We start from the raw sequence: 18,694 nt of genomic DNA, 5'->3' as shown, positions 1-18,694 counted from the left end.
GGTCGGCTGTGCTCTCTCTCGAGTGACTGATTAGTCACGCTGGAGGCACGTGCACGTTTGTGCAAATATTGGGATGGCCTGTTATCCGAAGCCAGCTGTGCCATGTTAGCTGACGGTGTAGCCTCTGAGAAATAAATCCTACAAATATGACGCTGTATGTATACTATCTCCTCACAGAACACACGCACAAGTTAGTTGGATTTAAGTTAGTGTGGTTCAACTGGGCTGGCTAAGTGACAGGAGTAAATTGAGATCTTTACACTCCTTTCACACAGAAAGTGAAAAAGCTGGTTGGAACTGAAAGGATGAAAGGAAATTCAAGACGGTCTTTGATTGGTCGCCATCTCATGGGGTGACGAAAAACTATACCATGAGGCATTGCGGGAGAACTCCTTGGCAGTTCTAAACAAAAACACCGCGAGACGACAACATGAGGGTAACGAAGTGAGCGCTGTTGCGTTTTCTCTGTACGGGAATATCATGTAAATACCCTGTATTTGTGCTGCAAGGGCAGCTTATGCTCTCCTGTGTTCTAAGAAACGGTAAAATATTATGGGAGCTAAGCAGTCTAGCCACAATGGCCGAGCGAACGCGCGTAATGTCGGCAACGGAGCCGCGGTTGCAGCAGCCGGTTTACCAGAAGGTTCAAGGGTTGTTGCGCTGGATTCACGGATAAGAACTCGTTCACTGAACAATGTTGGACAATCTTTATCCATTCCTGGCCATTCGGCTTCATTTCAAGAGTCTGATTTGTCCTCTTCGCCGGAGGATAATTCTCCATCTCCGCGAGGACTTGCGATGCAAGGAGCGCATTCGCTCCCATCTCATTTGTTCGCCACTTACACTACATTTCTAAACGGTGAGCGAGTGACATTTACTTTCTCTTTGCGATTGGCCCGTTTTTGGGTAAAGACGCTAATCGATTAATACTCTGCGAGAGAAGCTGCTGTTTGCGTTGAGTTTTGAGCTTAATCTTTTTGTTGTGGTGTACTTTGAACGCGACCGTGTTTTCTGATTAAATTTTCTTTGCAGGGGTGAAATGTCCCGTTTGTTCGAAAGTAGTTTTGGCTGACGATATTGAACTTCATCTGGTAATTTGCCTCACGAAACCACGTATTTCGTATAACGGTAAGTTTTTAATGACTTTTGGTTAGCTTTGCCTTGAATTTTAGTTTGAATTGCGTTCACGAAGTTAGTAATAGGACATCAGGCTCTGAGATCAGCTTGTAGTCTGACAACACTTCTGAGCACTTAAAGTTAGAATTTAGAGGTCTTGTCGGAACTATCCTGGTAATTCAGGTTAAATGGTTATTTCCATGAAGTCTGGAACTATCATTTGACTTTTATGCAACAAACTGGGAAATTTCCGGGCCTATTGTTAAGCTCTGACCTGAAATTTTCAGCTCTTTCTGACAAAAAAAAAAATTTGGATCCAGAGAATCTCTAAAGACGAGAATACAAGATTGAGTTAACGATTTGACATCACTTACCACAAGGAACCTTGTCACCTTGTCACCTTGTCTTGTTTGATTAGCTATGGCTGTGAAAACCATGTTTATCAAAGCACGAGAGTGGTCCCATTACCGAGACGATGTTCACAATGTTGTTTTCATCGATCACAACGTTCATGGGGAAAAAAAAAAATCAGCGACAACTAGAGAATACACGATACGAGATCGTCTGTAGGTTGAAAAGTTTCGTTAGTCGGGTCGGTTTTGATTTTTATGGCGCTTTTTTGTTATAACTAGACATTGGGTAATAATTATAGACATCTATTTGTTTTCGTTCTGCTTTCCTTTCTGTGGTAATTTACATATTTCTAACCAATGAAAAGCTACATATAGTCATAACGTGATGTAGCTCAAAGTTCCTGTTGTCTTGACTCAGTGAAAGTGTAACTTTGCCATCACTGCAATGTAATATAAACACAAGAATTATTTTTGATTGCTGACAGCCTTTTGGCAGCAATATTTAAATGGAATTTCTTTTCCAGACGTGATCGATATTGAGATATTCAATTATCTTTATATTTCAGTCAACCAAGTTTCTACAATTAGGTATTTTCATCCTTTCCTCATTTTTCTTTACAATTAGAGGGACCTACAAAGTTGACAAGCTTGTATAAATTAAACATCTTTATGTGCAATGAGCCTAATCAGAGAACTCAATATACAATGATAAAGCAAACAAAATGTATTTGAATTTAATAGAAACTATTTCAGTAGCATCGAGGATTGATGACTCTAGTATTTGCTTTTATACATGAAACCTGAAATCAGTTCATTTGCCAGCAAATAGGAAAGTGAGAACAATAAATTATGTCTAACGATAATGGTATTGTTTGTTTTGCTTAGTGAAACTCTAATGTTTTGATGTACTAAAATTCACTCATTTTATGGTGGTAGTTTCTTTTTATGTCAACATCATAAAGAGAACGTGTCTTGTTTGGATTCATGCATGCCGTTTAGCATAAAGTTCTTGACCTTTCCAAATTACAAAGATATGATGACTTGTAAATTATAACCTGAAGGAATCAGTGGCTGAAAAAGGCCCAATCACTGGCTGAAATTCCTTAGAATACAAAGACTTCGGTGTAATCAAGGTGCCTAGGTTGAAGCAAGCTTGCCAAGCTAATCAATAAGCCTGTTTAGTTTTTACCTAGCTAAATTATGTAATAATAATGTAACAATTATTTTTTTATCATTGATATTTTGTATTAATTATTTTCTTTGGCAACATTGGGTTTTTATCTTGAAAAATATTTTCAAGTTTATTCAGATCCTGAAAACAATTATTTCAAAATGAGAAATATGAAAAAAAAAACAATTGCCAAAGTTCACAAGGGATTTTTAACGTTGGACAGATCATTGCTGTAATTTTCAGGTGAACTTGCAGACAGGCTAAAATCTCATTTTCAGGGCATGTTCAATTGTCCACATGTAGCAGGCTATAGAATGTAATAAATGCTTAAGTGATGCCCTTGTTTTAAGCCAGCAACCTCTTTGCTAGTGAAAATATTTTTGAACATTTTTTTCTTTATTACTCCTACTCCTGTACTACTATTGTATGGTACTGTACATGTAAATACAGTATGGAACATTTTTCTCAAATTCTTCTTGGAAATTTGGGAAGAAATTGTAAACTTTCTTTCCTTTTATCACTGAGCTAGCTAGCTAACCACGAGTCTCTCTGTAGGTCAGTGTTTGAAGTGCACAACTGGTATCTGGGATTATTAATTCATGGGTTTGAATCCTGTTGGGTACTCAGACTTTTTCCCCCTTTGTCCAATGCTCAAGACAACATTTCATCTTTATCATTTATTCACGAAGCAGCAAATTTACCGTGTTTCATTGGTTAACAGTGCTTTGTTTGGAAATGTTATTGCTAACAACAGTCTTACTGACAACATAAATTATTTGTTATTTCTCTTTTATAGAGGATGTACTGAAACAGGACAATGGAGAATGTGTTATATGTCTGGAAGACTTGTGTATAGGTATGAACCATTCCCTGGTCCTGACTGCAAATCTATTTAGTGAAAATCTAACTTTCACATATTGTTTAATTTATTTTATTTATTTTTTGTTGTTTTGTAGGTGATAAAATAGCAAGGCTTCCGTGTTTGTGTATATACCATAAGAGGTAGGGCACCTTATTTTTATGGCAGTCTTTGATGCCATAATCACATCTCCCTTCTTGTGAGTTGCTTCCTCTTTTTTCAGAGATATTCTTGTTTGAACATTCACACTACACAAATTATAAAGCTGTCAGGCTGGTTAAACAATTATTGCAGCATTTCAACACAACATTGTTGGGTGGAAGATGTGTCACATATTTTGTCACCCTGTAGCAGCATGTTGGCTGTTTTTGGCTCAAATTTGACCATTTTTAAAGTTGACTTAACAACTCCCAACATGTCGCAATCGTTGGAACAGACTGTCCAAATGGTGTAACATGTTGCACCCAACAAATTATGTTGGGATATGTTGTGTTAAAATGTTGCGATCGCTTGGGCGAGACTTAACTAAGGACTACTACTTCTGGATTTCTTGTCTACAGTTTACAATACAAGAGTTAGTAAGAAGTTACCAAAAATATTCATATTTATCACTCACTTGAGGATTATTCTTTGTCTTGTTTCAGTTGTATTGATAATTGGTTCCAGGTGAACAGATCTTGTCCGGAGCATCCAACAAATTAGAAATAGGTGAGTTCTTCAACCCCCATTATGCAATGATTTTTATTACCATATCTACTTTTATAGACCTCCCTCCATTTTGCTTTAGTTGTTAGGTAATTTTGTGTACAAGGAAAAGATGTATGTTGAAATTCTTCCAAAATGGCTTATTTTCAAGACTGTTTTTTTTTTTTTTAAGCACCTATATCATTGTTGGTTGAGAAGCTCAAAGACTGGTGATGTGTTACACTGTAATTTTTAATTTATTTACTCTGTATATATTACAGAATACTTACGTTACAAAACGTACAATTTACAACACAGTACTAAAATTGACTTATACTTGTGATTTGTTTCTGCTGATTTTTAATAGACTAAATGTTTGCATTCCCCAGGTTGTAATATTAATTCGTTTTACCTATTGCCATTCATTATATTATTTATTTAGTACAAACCGAGAGAATTTTGTGGTACATCAAAGCAATATTCGATACTCAAAGATCTTTACTCTCTTCATTGGTGATTAATTTTTCTTATTATATGGCTTGTGTTTGTAGCCCATATAACACATGCTCTGAGTGGCTCACTTTAGGGCAGTTTTCTCTTGTAATGCCCATGGGTCAGTCACAGGCCCTGCAAAGACAAAGCTAAAAGCGATATAGAGCGGTTTTCAATTGAGTGTCGTAAAACCAAAACCAAACCAATTACTTACCAATTAGACTACTCAGCCAATCTCAAACCGTAATAAAACCAAAACCAAAACCAAAGTAATTGTCTAATTACTTTCGACACTCAATTGAAAACTGCTCTAATAAACGACTTATTAACCTCGAACGCTCAATCTGTATGGGAAAATCTCAAACCTCAACCTTACGGAGTTGACTTAGCAATAACTTTGTCAATATGGAAAGGTCTTGGTTTGAGATTTTCTCGTAAAGACTGCGCTCTCGGTTAATAAATATTTAATATATCACTTGTATCGATATTGCAAGGACAAAAATTAATTTCATTACTCTGGGGATGTGAAGGTTAAAATGTTGTCAATATTCTTTTGCAGGCCTTGCACCCTACTCAAATTTTTTTCTGAATTTAATCAAGTTAAAGCTGGCTAGTTAATCTGATGACTCCACATAGTACAGCACTATGGGCCATTTGAGTAGAGGATGTTCCAGTGTATAAAGACACTCATTCCTGGCATTGATAAGTCCTGAAAACGGCAGTTAAAAAGGCTATTCTGTAGAAAATTGTGGTATGGCAGGCTGCAGCTGGACTTTCATTTACACACAGGCTCAGTTTGTTTGAATTGCAAGGATGAAGACAGACAGTGCCAAAACCTATAGAACTCTATCAAAACAAACTGAAGGATATGTTATGTTTAAAAGGTCCACTTAATGAGACTGAGAATTCAGGGTACCTCTGGAATGGAAAGATTCCTCGTTACAGCCCAGTTTCTTCACAGGATCGATAACTCTGTCCACCAGATAACTCACTGTCAAGTGGATCACATCATTTGCTAATGTCAATAATAACATGTACCCTCTTACCCTATCAGATAGCTGTAGCAACTCTGTGAACAGTTGGGGTCAGCTGGGCAATGATTCAGCTATAATGTGACAATTTTTAGAATTCAATCAAATGCACTTAACATACTTTCCCCCAGGGCTCATTAAGATAAGTAAACTTGTGATCTGCAGACTGGCTAGCAGAGACAATATTCCCAGACTATGAATCTCATAGATTTAATGGGGACTGTTTTCTAGGAAAGCCAAGGAGACTCCTTAGGTTAGTACTTGACAGCCCTGTCAGCTTTGTTATATACATAGGTTATCCTGGGTAAACAGAAGCAAGACCACCAAAGTTTAAAGTGTCTATATGGCCAATAGGGTTTTTGTGGTTTTGATATCTCTATAACATGTAAAAGGTATTCTAACTAAAAAATTGGGATTCTGATGCTTTTTTCAGATATGTCCAGGATTGAATGCTAATGAGATTCATATTTCTTATGATAAGCATCAAAAAGTGTCCTCAGTGGTAAAAAGTCACCAAAACACACACAATTCTGTTAAATATGAAGTTATATGAAAATGTCAAACAACCCTGCCAAATATGAAGTATTAATTAAGCAATACTTGCGTGTAATCCTGGACATAAGTGGCTTTTTTGTGCTATAAAATTGAGCTTTAAAGTTCCTGTTTTGGCCACACCTAATGAAGTTGACCGCATAATGAAAGATTTGTGATGAGTGATGTTACGTCAGGAATGCCTTGAAGCTTCTCTGTCTTTTTTGTTTTGCTTGCTTGATGACCACAGCACTTCACCACTGAAGTTCTGTTTGTTTTTGCTAAAAGCTGTTCAACTCCTCACCATCACCGAAACAACAGTGACATGAACTAGGGCGATTTGGTGTTTCCTGACATGATGTTATGACCCATTAAGGAACCCAAACTCTTTTTTTGCACTGACCCACGGTGAACTTCATTGGGTGGTGACGAAGTGGGAACTTTAAAGCTCAATTTTAGGACAAAAAAAGTGTCCGAATCCAATTTTTTTTCTCATAATACCTTTTTACACATAGAGATATCAAAACTACAAAAACCCTGTTGGTAGTATACAAACTTAAATGGAGAGAGCATTACAAATGCCGTTTTCAACCATTTTATGCTTCACCAGTGCAGGTTGCCACTTATAAATGGGCTGGTCAGTTAAACATTTAATTTGCCTCTCCTCAGCTTATGGAGTTTATCATCTTTTAAACTGTTTGTAACTAAGTAAAGTAATTTATTGATCTTTTGATTTATCTTCATAATTCTTATCTTACGTAAGGCAAGCTTTTCAATATTATTACAGTCAACTGTTGTTGGGACGATCTAGATGTAATTAAATTACAGTAGTTCATTACTAGTGGCTGATTACATTAGTGGTAATTCTTTTGTTTTGTTAAACAAGAGGTTAATTGTTTGTTAGCATTCAAGGAGGGATTTTGTTAATATGTTATTTTTATTGGCATTTTGTCAATGCAGTAGAATGTAGCAAACATTTTATTCTCAGCAATGAAATGTTTGTGGCAATCTTTCTTTGCTTTCAGCAGGCTTAGAATGCAATGGGTTGGGTAGCCAGATTAACAATAACTTTTCATGTAGATAATATATTTTAATAATGAATAAACAATAGCCTCCATTTGGCGTGAAAATATGCTTGGATATTTGTCCGCAGACATTATCTGTTCGGAGAGCAAACTGTGAGCTTCAAGGAACAGATAATGTTCAAGGACAAATATCTGAGCATATTTTCAAAGTCAAGTGGAGGCTATTGTGTTTATTATCCTTCAAGTATTTTTTTCATCTGCAGTTTCGAAAATCGGGGAATGTTTTCAGATATTCCCCAGTTTTAGCCGGGGAATATTCGGTCATGTGACACGTTTAGACCAATTGTGAATTAGCGAAAATATTTGATGGATTATAATAGTTCGCATAGATATAATTTATGTTATGCTATCATTGGGTCAGAACAATTTATTTGACCTTGTGAAGACACAAGCATACTAGCCTTTTAAATCTAGCTGTCATCAATGAAGACTCTGCACACTGGAATGTCGGGCCTCATGTGAGGTGATACTTTAGACAGGAAACAATGCAGTGCTGTCTGTGGAAGAAGTAGTTAGACTGCCATGTTTCTCATTCATTAGTTTCATTCCAGCTGTAATGATATAAATTAATCGGTCTTGTGATGTACAATTCTTATGCTACTTTATGGTTATGTTGCCATGAAGGATCTTGTTTATTTAAAAATGCATCTCTGCTAAATGTCGTGAAACAGGTGGTATTGCGATAAAGCTTGATGTTACAAAATTGTATTAAGTTAATTAATTGTTTTATTTTTGTAGAGAAATAATATTGCTTTTTCAATTCTGTTTTAAAAGGTTATGTTTAACCACTGTTAGTGTCTTGGGTGCTAGAGTACTTCTGTGTTTTTCATAGCCTGCAAATGCAGGTACATGTAGTTTGTCATGGGGTGAAAAATGGTCTGTTTGTACAGGCTAACCTTTTCAAGGCAATGTCATACAAGAGTGGATTCATCAGTTCTTTTGATGCACCATGATCCAGACAGATCTTGGATCACTGATCCTGATCCAGATCACCCCAAAGGAATGCACCCTAAGTCTTGTTGGTAATTCTTGAATGCACAAGACTAATCAAGGGCATCACAGGTATATTACTAGTGGATTTATGAATCAGTTTTATTTGGGTTCCTTGTAGGGCAGTAGGGAAAGAGTATTGGTGCCAGAAACTAAAGACCTTTTTAGGAGCTTTTCTTAGAGCCTTTCATCAATTGGGTACCATGCTAAAAGGCTCTCCACTAGGGAACTAGGGGATGAGCCCAAAGAGAGAGCTAGCTCTCGATACCATTCGAGGGGGTCATTACATTCGCTTGAGTTACAAGTCCAGAGCAGGTCTTATCATAGCTGTAAAAGACATGGCAACTCCTTGAAAATGAAAGTCAGAGCTCTTGCAGTTTTTGCATAGAGTGTTACAAAGTTAAGTACTGCGGTGGTGCATTTCCTTTAGCTGCAATATATTAACTTGTTTCCTATCAATGTTTAGAAGATTGTTGTTTGCAAAAGGCGTCATTTTGAGCTTGTTTACTTCATGGAACCCTAATAGCTCTGATCTCAACAATCTAGAGTAGATAATAATTTTAGCCTACATTAACATGTATATAATTGAAGACCTGACAACACTTTGTAGTTCACTGAAGAGGTTAGAGCAGTTTAAATTAAATTCGAAAAATAAGAGAAAACTTGTCATAGTTCTTCATATTTTTTCTAGGGGTCTTGATTCAATACTAAGAAATTAAAGCACAACATGAAATTTGGACACAAGATTCATAGTGTATTTGTTTCCTAATATGAAGGCCACTTAATTCCATTCCATAGCCCTATATTTAATTGGAAGTGAAGGTTTGGTCTATAATTTTCGGTTTATTATATATATATATATATATATTTTTGCACACGTTTGTTTTGATTTTGAGACAAGTTTTCCTACCCTCTCCCCTGGTTACCAAGTATGAAAAAGTTGTCCCTGCAGGGCGAGCTGGCCGAACCAGAAATAGACGTTTCCAATGTATTCAAACTATCATCATAGTCAAAAGTTGGGCTACCCCTCCAGCCCACTCACTTTGAAGCTCAAGTTACCTTGGGTGACCCAGGTACACTCTCCTAACAACCAATGGAGGCGGAGCAGAGAGAGCCTGGGAACGTGGTTGCCTGAGCCCAATGACTTACCTTGAGTCAGACGAAATAGAGTCCCTTTACAGGATCGATTTTGATTAGTTCAAAACCCAACAATGAAAGTGACCGGAAGTCAAACTTTAGGGACTCAATTGGGTAGTCCTTTCCCCAAATATCATGTAAAATCGCTTACATATCTTTTCGGAAATTCTCCAAAATCTCCTAAATACCACCAAACATTTCTAAATATCTCGAAAAATCCTCTAAATATCTCTTATTTTTGTCGTAAAAGTGCACCGATTTTGAATCACCTAGGCCGAGGCAGGAGTTAAGGAAGAAGATTCAGGCGCTTCGATGTTACCAGCATCCGCCATTTTTGAAATTCGCTAGCTGGCATTTATACAGTATGGTCAATGTGAAAATACGAACAATTATATTATACTTAACAGTAAATCAAGACGTCAAGTAACAACATAAACACAAGAGAATGCCCTCTAACTAAACAAAGAGTTTGGCTCAAATGGTGTCAACTTGGGCGTTATTGGTTCCAAACAGTTAACAGCGCTTTCCAAGACTTAGATTTTGATGAGTCATTATTACCACTCTTTATCAGCTGATGCTACAGTAATGAAATAAAAAAACTGCCCAATTATTGGTGAACACAGTACTATCATTTTTGTGACACAATAGGTTACCATAGCAACAATATGACCTGCTAAAAATACCCTCAATTTTAGCTTTAAGTGCTAATAACTCAACAACGAACACGGTGACCCCCATTTTTTATCATCGAAATTTGATAAGCAGGATAAGACATATCTTTAAGCCGTTTTTAAAAAATCTGTACATGGGGTTCACAGCCACCTTAAATTTTCGAAAATTTAAGATGATTCTTGTTTCTTTCGGGCTCCCGGTTCAGCGCGCGTTTAACCGTAGAGGACGTCATTAATTTGTCAGCAGAGTTTTAAAAGAGCCATGATAGTAATAACTTTTGGGAGGAATATTGGCCTCGTTTTTTGTTTTGTTTTTTGCACAAAAAGAACTCGACCAATATAGTTCAATGACATATATGTATCATCATTGTAGTTACACTCTTAAACCTTTCTATAAATACCAACTGCAACGTCCTTACACTTTGCATTAGATAATGGATCCAAATAGGATGTTTTGATCACTTATTTTTCGTTTAATTTGCTTTATTCTCCACTAGTTACACATCGCTTTGGTTTTCATAAAAGCAAGAAGTAACATTGATTTGACGACTTTATTAAAACACCTGGTCTGCAGAGATTGTAAATTTTCAAAATGGATGAGTTTATTGCTCTCTTCGTTGTAAATTTTGTAACAAAAACTCTCTGTCTCGTCCAGTAATAACTCGTAATCATCGCCGGCTTAAAGACATCACCTTCAACCTATTTCACTCTGCCATTCTGGTATCTTGTGGCTTGAAGCGTCAAAGAAACCCTCGATGCCTTTCAAAAAATTTCTGGAAAGTTTCAAGTTTGGACGAAAGTAAAGGAGTTTGTGTAAACGACAGAGGAGCAGTTTTGCCTATCGAAGGAAAAGAGCTAGAGTACGATGAGGAATCGATTTATATCCAATTTTACGACATGGAGGTAAGAGATACGAAATAAGGGTGCCCTTGAGGCATCCGAGAAAAGTTGAATACAAATGTTTAGCTTCGTTCTCTCCTTCAGTTACAAACATTTTGCGGCTAAAAATGCTCTTCCTTGTAGGCGAAAGTCTATCATTCCCTCTAGATTGATGAAGGTTAATCACACGAAAATATATTCCGTTTCTGAGTCAGAGTTAATGAAAAGCTCAGTAGAATTATGAGGATTGATGAGTGTTAATGAAAACTGATAACGGGCATTTTGCACAGTAATGTCAGATCATAAAATTTCCCCGACGAGTCTGATACTCGGGTTAAAAAACGGAAAGAGTTATGTTTCAAAGCTGTCATGATGCCACCAAATTTACGTTCCCTCCTGTAAGTTTTCTGTCTTCGCTCATGACGTTCTCTTCGCCTGCAGTTATTTAGCGCGATCGATTCTAGCTCTGTCGTCTCCCAGTTTGCACGTAGGAAGGAGATCATTTACACAGATTTATTGGAATGAACACCTTTTACAATGAGGTGTTGTCAAGCAGGCCAGGGCGTGGCCAAACAGCATGGAGCAAAAAGGTTGATAAGGCCTTACCATCTTTGATTTCAAAGCCTCAGTAAATTCTAAATCAACGACATTGATAGTTTAAAATATATTTTTTGCTTTCAGGTTAATTTTCCAGCAGTCATGAGAAGCTGAAGAGACCACTGGCAATGATCTATTCAACAACACTGTTGCTCTGAACACAAATTAAGTACAATAAACTTGGCTGCATCTGTCATGTCGGCTATTTGAAATAAGCTTTATACCTGCATTATTTCAAGAATTATGAATAATGGTAGTATGACACATTCGCCATTTATAAAAGACTCAACGGTCAGTTTCTCAGCTTACAAATGTTCATATAAAAGACAACTGTGAACCACGTTTCCTTACAATGTTGTTTTAATTTTAAAGCCAGGAGAGGATGATGGGTAAGACAGGTTCCATCTCCCATATGGACCTTATTCTCAAGGTAATCCCTCAAGTTATTTTTAGATAACAAAAATGTACAAACTGAAATTTTACATCATGATTTCGCTAATAAAGGCTTTCTGTTCCGTTGACCATCAAATCGTATTAGCGAAACTAAGATCATATGGCGTTAGAGGTCGTCTGCTCGAATGGTTTTCATAGTTAAGGACTGTTCCTGTCATGGAAGCTAATTTTCCTTTTTCTAATTTTCTTTCAAGTGTCAGTGTTTCATATTTTTCTTATAGCTTTACTATTCCTGTAAATAGCTTTTTCTTTTGTTATTACATGCCTTGTAAATAGCTCACCTTATTCTTTACATATAATTCTGGGAAGCGCCTCGCATGGGTACTCTCGCGCCGTGCCGTTCCCTTTTGGGAATTTTTCTCTTTTTCCCCCACTATTTAAGATATATATTGTTACTGACTTAACAAGTTCCAAGCCTTAGTGTCGAGCCCAGGTCTCCCAAGCGGTTTACATCTTCAGAAAGAGTGAGATCTGGGTAGGAGATTAGCCAAGATTAATAACACTCACCATCATTTTGTGTCAGTGGTAATAGTATTTGCGCTTCTCGCTGTTATTTACATGCCGTAATAAGTTCTCTTTTATGTAGATAAGAAAGTAAACATTAGGAATTTACAAAATTAATTTTAGTTCTTTTGTCAAGCATTATTAAAAGACGGTATTTGTTTTTAAAGTCAAAGAATAATTCAAAATGGATTCTATACCTTTCCTCGTTGTAATATTTTTGTGTGAAATCCTATCATCTCAAGCAATTGCTTGGGATGAAAACTCTCTGTCTCGTCCCGTACTAACTCGTAATCATCGCCGGCTTAAAGGCTTCACCTTCAACACATTTCACTCTGCCAGTCTGGTATCTTGTGGCTTGAAGTGTCAAAGAAACCCTCGATGCGTTTCGACAAATTTCCGCAAAGTTTCAAGTTTGGACGAAAGTAAAGGAGTTTGTGAGTTGAACGACAGAGGAGCAGTATGGCCTATCGAAGGAAAAGAGCTAGAGTACGATGAAAAATCAATTTATACCCAGTTTTACGACATGAAGGTAAGAAAATAAGTTAGTTAAATAAAGAAAGATCACGTGAAGTACACAAACAAGCTGAATTCACCTGTTTCGTTTTGAGTTTGAAAATGAGACCAAGCTGCTACATAGGCTTTTAATTTTGTTATGGTTAAAAAGTTTTTAAATATTCCATATCATTTGTGTTAGATTTATAATTATTATTGTTTCTGAAAAGCCCCATTGGGGAGGTTCAATAAAGTATTCATTCATTCATTCATCCATCCATCCATACATCCATCCATCCATCCATCCATCCATTCATTCATTCATTCATTCGTTCGTTCGTTCGTTCGTTCGTTCGTTCGTTCGTTCGTTCATTCAGGTTTTTCAGTTTTGGATCATAATTCATTCATGTCGGCCGGTAATTACCGTTTTATCGCATATGTCAAAGGACTCAAAGACGAGTTTGAATTATGCTTTTACGTGCATTACACTTTTATCCATATCATACATAGATCACTAAATTACTGAATTACAAAAAAAATTACCTAGTAGTCTGATAACAAACTTTAAGACAAAAAGATAAAATCAGTGCTTTTTTTTGTTGTAGTTTGATCGCCATAACCGACGAGTGCTATTGTTTTCTGCTATAACTCCATTTGTTTCTGTATGTCACTTATATACGAAAAAATCGTTTTCTTAAAATTAAATACATGCTTATCTTTATATTCTTTTTTTTTAAAGAAGCCATACAAATGAAGCGAAAGAGTCAACACAAAACAGAATAATCTTTGGACGGTTACTTTTTCTTATTTGCATCATCATATAACCCAACGTGATTAAGACGATTTCGAGCAATTTCATCAGTATATTAATGAAATTGCCTCGCATCTAAGCTGTCCACAGACCCTCTATTTTGTGTTGGTTTCGTCGAAATCGCAAGCAAAATATTAACCGCGGGGGATGGGAACGAGCCAAAACGCAAAGGGGAGGGAGAGGAGACTGGGAAAAGTAAAAACATTAATCTTTTCACCCACCTCGGAAAAAAAAAGGTCTGTGGACTGATAACCCCGCATCCACGTCGGGTAATGGGCTAATATTAATTTAACAATTATTGGACGAGGCTGAGCAAAATATCGTGATTTGTCAGTGGCCAGGAGATCAATTATTGATCTGCGAGACACAAAACACGATATCTTGCGATAACCAAGTTCAATAATTGTTTTACCATTCGGTACGTCACCAAGTTTGTTTTCATATCAAAATCACTCTCTTACAGTTCAGGGAAGCGATCCACCATTTTTCACACAAGGGCGTGGTTGTAATTACGCATGAGCAGAATATTATTTGCAGCAAAACACATTTAGACGGTTCTGTGCATGAGCAGACCATTATTTGTAGGCAGTTATTTGCAGGTCACGTGATGGGCTCTCGGCCAATAAAAAGGAAGAAAAAATGCATTGAATGATAAGAAAAAATAACTGTCAAAGGGGCTATAAACCCTTACCTTGCAATAACGGCTATTTTCCACTTTTATGCAGCACGACTGTCAGCTGACTGGCTGCTTGAATGCGGGCTCATGCGTGTTCACTGAAGGGTCTGAAGTTTTCAAATGCAAGTGTGAGGAGGCCTGGAATGGAAACTATTGCCGAGGTGCGATATTGATTATAATTAATCCTATTTAGCCTGGGAATGGGGTTGGGGAGGGGGGAGGGTGGATGGAAGACCTCGCTGATTTCTTCTTAAACAGCGTTCATTTATTGTTGTCAAACTTTGTCACTTTTCATAAAAATATTAGGAAATATTTTGCTGCGTCGCCCTTTTTGATCACATGACTTGACGTTTCTTTGTCAAACATGTTTTCAAAGGGTATTTTACCGAAATTTGTTCTACGAAGAGTGAATATTTGTTGAAAAATCCTGGGGGATTGAATAAGTAAGCTAAATGTTGAGTCAAAACACGTATATACATGGAAAAAGTCAAAGCAAAGTTTGAATTGTGAACGCTTTAAAAAAAAGAAAATGATATTTCACTATTCCTGCCCCACCATTCAATTCTGCCAGTAGGTTTATCTCCGGAACACTTACGCACAAAACAGTTTCAACGTCAACAGCTTTTTAATGTTGAAAATGATTTGGTTTTGCGCAGTGTGTACTCCAGTACCCCTCGGAATGGAGAGTGGAGCTATTCATGACCCCCAGATAAGCGCCTCGTCAACTTGGCGAGCAAATCATGCCGCCCAGCAGGCCAGGTTACATTTCAAAGCTGGAGCGGGCAAGACTGGTAGCTGGTCATCTCTGCTTAATGACAATAATCAATGGCTGCAGGTGGATCTTCGACAAATGACAAGAATAACAGGAATAGCGACACAAGGAAGGAATGCTTACAGCCAGTGGGTTACACAATACAAGCTGCAGTATGGTGAAGACGAACATAACTTGAGGTTTTACAGGCAAAATGGAGAACATTTAGATACGGTATGATTCAGTAGCTGCCAGGGGGTTTACTTATAGGACTCTCCTTAAGATGCTCAGCAACTTTTTGGGCAACTTTTTTGATTTCGGGCAACGTTTCCAATTTAGGGCAACTTTTTAAATTTGGGGCAACTTCAATGTACTTATGTTCCACTTTACTCCACAGAAGCTCATGAGTGTTTTTAGATGGAGAGAATCAACTGAATGACGTGACTGTCGGCGCAGGGTTACGTAAAGGGCGACGGAAGTAGACGCGGGAGCCTCGCTGCCCGATCAATGCATTTGAGTTTGCGCCTGCACTCGTCACGCACAGCAGCAGATTCCTATAGCGAATGTCCGAACCACTGCGGGAGAGAGAGCAATGTATTTTCTTCTGAAATGAGAACACACTTGTATTTCTATTTCGTGACGTTTCGAACACAGTGTTCTTCACGTCATAAAATACAGCAAAATCTTTTCACGTCACGTCAGGAAAGAAAATTTCCCATTAGTGTTGACTGTTTACACTTACGTCCTGCATGACTGAACGCAAGAACTGTTTGATAAGTATTTCATATTTGGCTGGATTATTCGACATTTTACCACAATTGCTACTAATTTCGCAATCTGATTGGCTAATTTGCCGCTGTCGATGAGAGCCCAGACATCGCTGCCTTTTTCTGCTCGCGCTCTGAAAAAAAGCATTTTCTTTGACGTTGTTATTGTGGTAAAAAACAAATCGAAATTTGGTTTTGCGTGGTCTGTACTCTTATCGACAACGATACGCGTCATCACAGTGGTCAAAATTTGTTGTGGACTCGCGAGGCGCAGCCACAACATTTTGACAACTATGACGACGCGTACTCGATGCCGATAAGAGTACAGACCACGCTAAACCACATTCGGTTTGTTAATTTCCACGTTACTTCATTTGTTAAAGGACAAGAACTATGTATGCATTGGCGAACGTTTATCGCTGAGGACTCTTTGGTCACTTTGCGATGCTTATCATAAAGAGCGTCCGTACTTCTCATTGATCAGTCTTGGGAATTTCCGTCTTAAAATATTTTTTTTACCTTTTAGCCTCATTTAGCGTGCGTAGCTGGTGTTAAACGGGGAAACTGAGGGGAGGCAAAGCGCGGATGGAAGGAGGAGGGATGCGTTTTTTGCCTCCTTACTCGCTGCTTCCCCGTTTACGCTTGCAACACAGGCTAAGCCTCTTATGATTGCTCGATAATTCTGAAAAAAAAAAACTAAGTTGATAGCGGAACAGGCAACGTAGTAGGAGATTCGGAGAACGCTTCTAGTGTCTAAAGCATTGCCTAATGAAAAAAACTAATGATTTTCAATTTTACACAGAATCTCTGTTAAATACACTTTGCATCTAGAGATTTTCTGTTTCACTCAGCTCTTTCAAGGTAACACAGACATGGACACAGTTGTTTATCATGACCTGAACCCGATCATCGAAGCTCGCTACATTCGAGTTCGTCCGATGAAATGGCACGGACACATATCAATGAGAATGGAACTCTACACTTGTTAAGGTAAGTTAAAGCTAATTGTGATCTTAAAAACTGCATATTCAATAACGAGGAGTTCGCTGAATACAGACGCAAAATTGATCAGGCTTTGGAATGAAGCCCCACCTGCAGGTTCCCAGGCTTTATAGCTCCGACAATTTTAAGCCCACTTATCTCTCCTCCCCCAAATTTTGTACCAGGACATTGGTACAAATCCCCGCGGAGGAGCTTCGGCAAGACAGCAAATGCCCGACCCATGGGACGAGATCAAAATTTACTTAAATGAGATTGATGAAAGAATTGTTTACAAATAAATGCAAGGGACGTCTTGCCCGAAAGGTTTTGAAGACTTTTTTCCGCCATCTTTCGTTTGCACAGAGACACAACATTGCAAATATTTGCACATCAAGGGGTGAGCTGAGGTTATCTAAAATGACACCAATAACCATTGCAAATAATGACACGGTGTTGAGCGGGAGAAATTAGTTGATATTCTAATTATATACTACCAATTCAAAACTAATTGATGCAATTTATTTTCCGGCTTATTACAGGTTGTCCGACACGCATAACAAGGGTAATATATAACTAAAAGTGCACCGTCACTGAAATCAAGGGAAAGTACTTGTGGTTTGGAAAGAAACAACAAAGACAAAGATAAACGCTTTTCCTACCTTTCTTTCTCCTTCACTACAGGGATCATAGTGGGACGCTAGAGGAGTCAGCTTGGATGGTCGATTGTACTAGTGTAGCGAAAAGCGGACTGTTGCGAGGAAATCTGGAATTTATTGACTCCCGATAAACATCACAAAATGATGGCCGAGACCGCACCGAACTGACAAAATAAACCTTAGACTATTTTTGCGATGGACAAAATTGTCGTAAAGAAAGTTAATAATAATAATAATAATTTCCTTATTCAAACCGGCAGTGGACGTTTTGAGTCATGGCTAAATATTTCAGGGGTAACGCCCAACGGCGTGTAAGATTTTGCGTATGTTAGCTTAGTATTAAACTTTAAATCCAGAAATTAACTTTCAGAGGCAGTGAGAATAATAATAATGATGATGATGATGATGATGATGATAACAATAATAACTGTTTATTCACAAATCCATAGGAAAGTGAAAAGGAGATAAAAGAGGGTTATGCTTTTATAGTTTTTCTCCTGATAACAATGAGCGTTCTGGCTTTCGTTTATTAAATATAAAACTTGATTGAAGGTTCTGATGACCCTCAGAAGATTTTTCCATCGTCTGAAAGTAAGTAGAGTGCAACCTTCCGCAAACAACTTCCTGTTTTTCGTGTTAAAGATTCTTAGTATACGTAAACGCAGATTTTCCAACACTGAGTCATGAGAAAATGAGTAAGCACTGATCTATTCAACGACAATTGTGCTCTGAATACACGCTTAGTAAAATAATCATGGATGCGTCTAGCATGTTGGTTAAATGATATCAGCGTAACACATTGACTAACCATCAGATAGCCTCTTCTAGGCGTTCAGTTAGCTGGGGCGCAACGCATAAAAACGGCGGAGGAAATAAGGGAGAGAGAGGCTTGGGGTGAGGAATAGCACCGGTAGGCTTCATTTTTTGTTTTAGAATCATGGAAAGTGACTTTATCAGACTTTGGCATAATAAAGACAACAGTAAAATAAGTTTTTTTTCAGAATGTT

The 18,694-nt window shown here is 37.6% G+C and overlaps 2 protein-coding genes and 1 long non-coding RNA gene across 3 annotated transcripts; all 3 read left to right on the top strand.

The window, feature by feature from the left end:
• The first annotated feature begins 342 nt into the window (after positions 1-342).
• On the top strand, positions 343-9,071 carry LOC145464863 (E3 ubiquitin-protein ligase ZNRF1-like). The gene is made up of 6 exons (XM_081448667.1): positions 343-859; positions 1,033-1,128; positions 3,437-3,496; positions 3,597-3,642; positions 4,144-4,207; positions 5,235-9,071. The coding sequence occupies exons 1-5, from the start codon at positions 553-555 to the stop codon at positions 4,199-4,201; spliced, it is 567 nt and encodes a 188-aa protein (XP_081304793.1). The 5' UTR covers positions 343-552; the 3' UTR covers positions 4,202-4,207; positions 5,235-9,071.
• Positions 1,135-1,630, top strand: LOC145464875 (uncharacterized). Its single transcript, XR_014041464.1, has 2 exons — positions 1,135-1,275; positions 1,323-1,630. It is a non-coding gene; the product is annotated as an uncharacterized LOC145464875 (long non-coding RNA).
• A 3,423-nt stretch (positions 9,072-12,494) lies between the features above and the next one.
• On the top strand, positions 12,495-17,492 carry LOC145464873 (retinoschisin-like). Its single transcript, XM_081448675.1, has 4 exons — positions 12,495-13,082; positions 14,582-14,693; positions 15,189-15,517; positions 16,902-17,492. Exons 1-4 carry the CDS (start codon positions 12,738-12,740, stop codon positions 17,037-17,039), a joined length of 924 nt encoding a protein of 307 aa, XP_081304801.1. The 5' UTR covers positions 12,495-12,737; the 3' UTR covers positions 17,040-17,492.
• The last annotated feature ends 1,202 nt before the right edge of the window (positions 17,493-18,694 follow it).

This window comes from Orbicella franksi, chromosome 13 (genome assembly GCF_964199315.1).
Source record: "Orbicella franksi chromosome 13, jaOrbFran1.1, whole genome shotgun sequence".
Classification (NCBI taxonomy): domain Eukaryota; kingdom Metazoa; phylum Cnidaria; class Anthozoa; order Scleractinia; family Merulinidae; genus Orbicella; species Orbicella franksi.
This window is presented reverse-complemented; position numbering and strand designations above follow the sequence as displayed.

Excerpts from the sequence above, each read along its gene's own strand:
- LOC145464863 (XM_081448667.1), top strand. The coding sequence starts at position 553 with ATGGGAGCTAAGCAGTCTAGCCACAATGGCCGAGCGAACGCGCGTAAT. Across the intron at positions 1,129-3,436 it reads ACCACGTATTTCGTATAACG|AGGATGTACTGAAACAGGAC; the intron begins GTAAGTTTTTAA and ends TCTCTTTTATAG. Across the intron at positions 3,643-4,143 it reads TTGTGTATATACCATAAGAG|TTGTATTGATAATTGGTTCC; the intron begins GTAGGGCACCTT and ends GTCTTGTTTCAG.
- LOC145464873 (XM_081448675.1), top strand. The coding sequence starts at position 12,738 with ATGGATTCTATACCTTTCCTCGTTGTAATATTTTTGTGTGAAATCCTA. Across the intron at positions 13,083-14,581 it reads CCCAGTTTTACGACATGAAG|CACGACTGTCAGCTGACTGG; the intron begins GTAAGAAAATAA and ends ACTTTTATGCAG. Across the intron at positions 14,694-15,188 it reads GAATGGAAACTATTGCCGAG|TGTGTACTCCAGTACCCCTC; the intron begins GTGCGATATTGA and ends GGTTTTGCGCAG.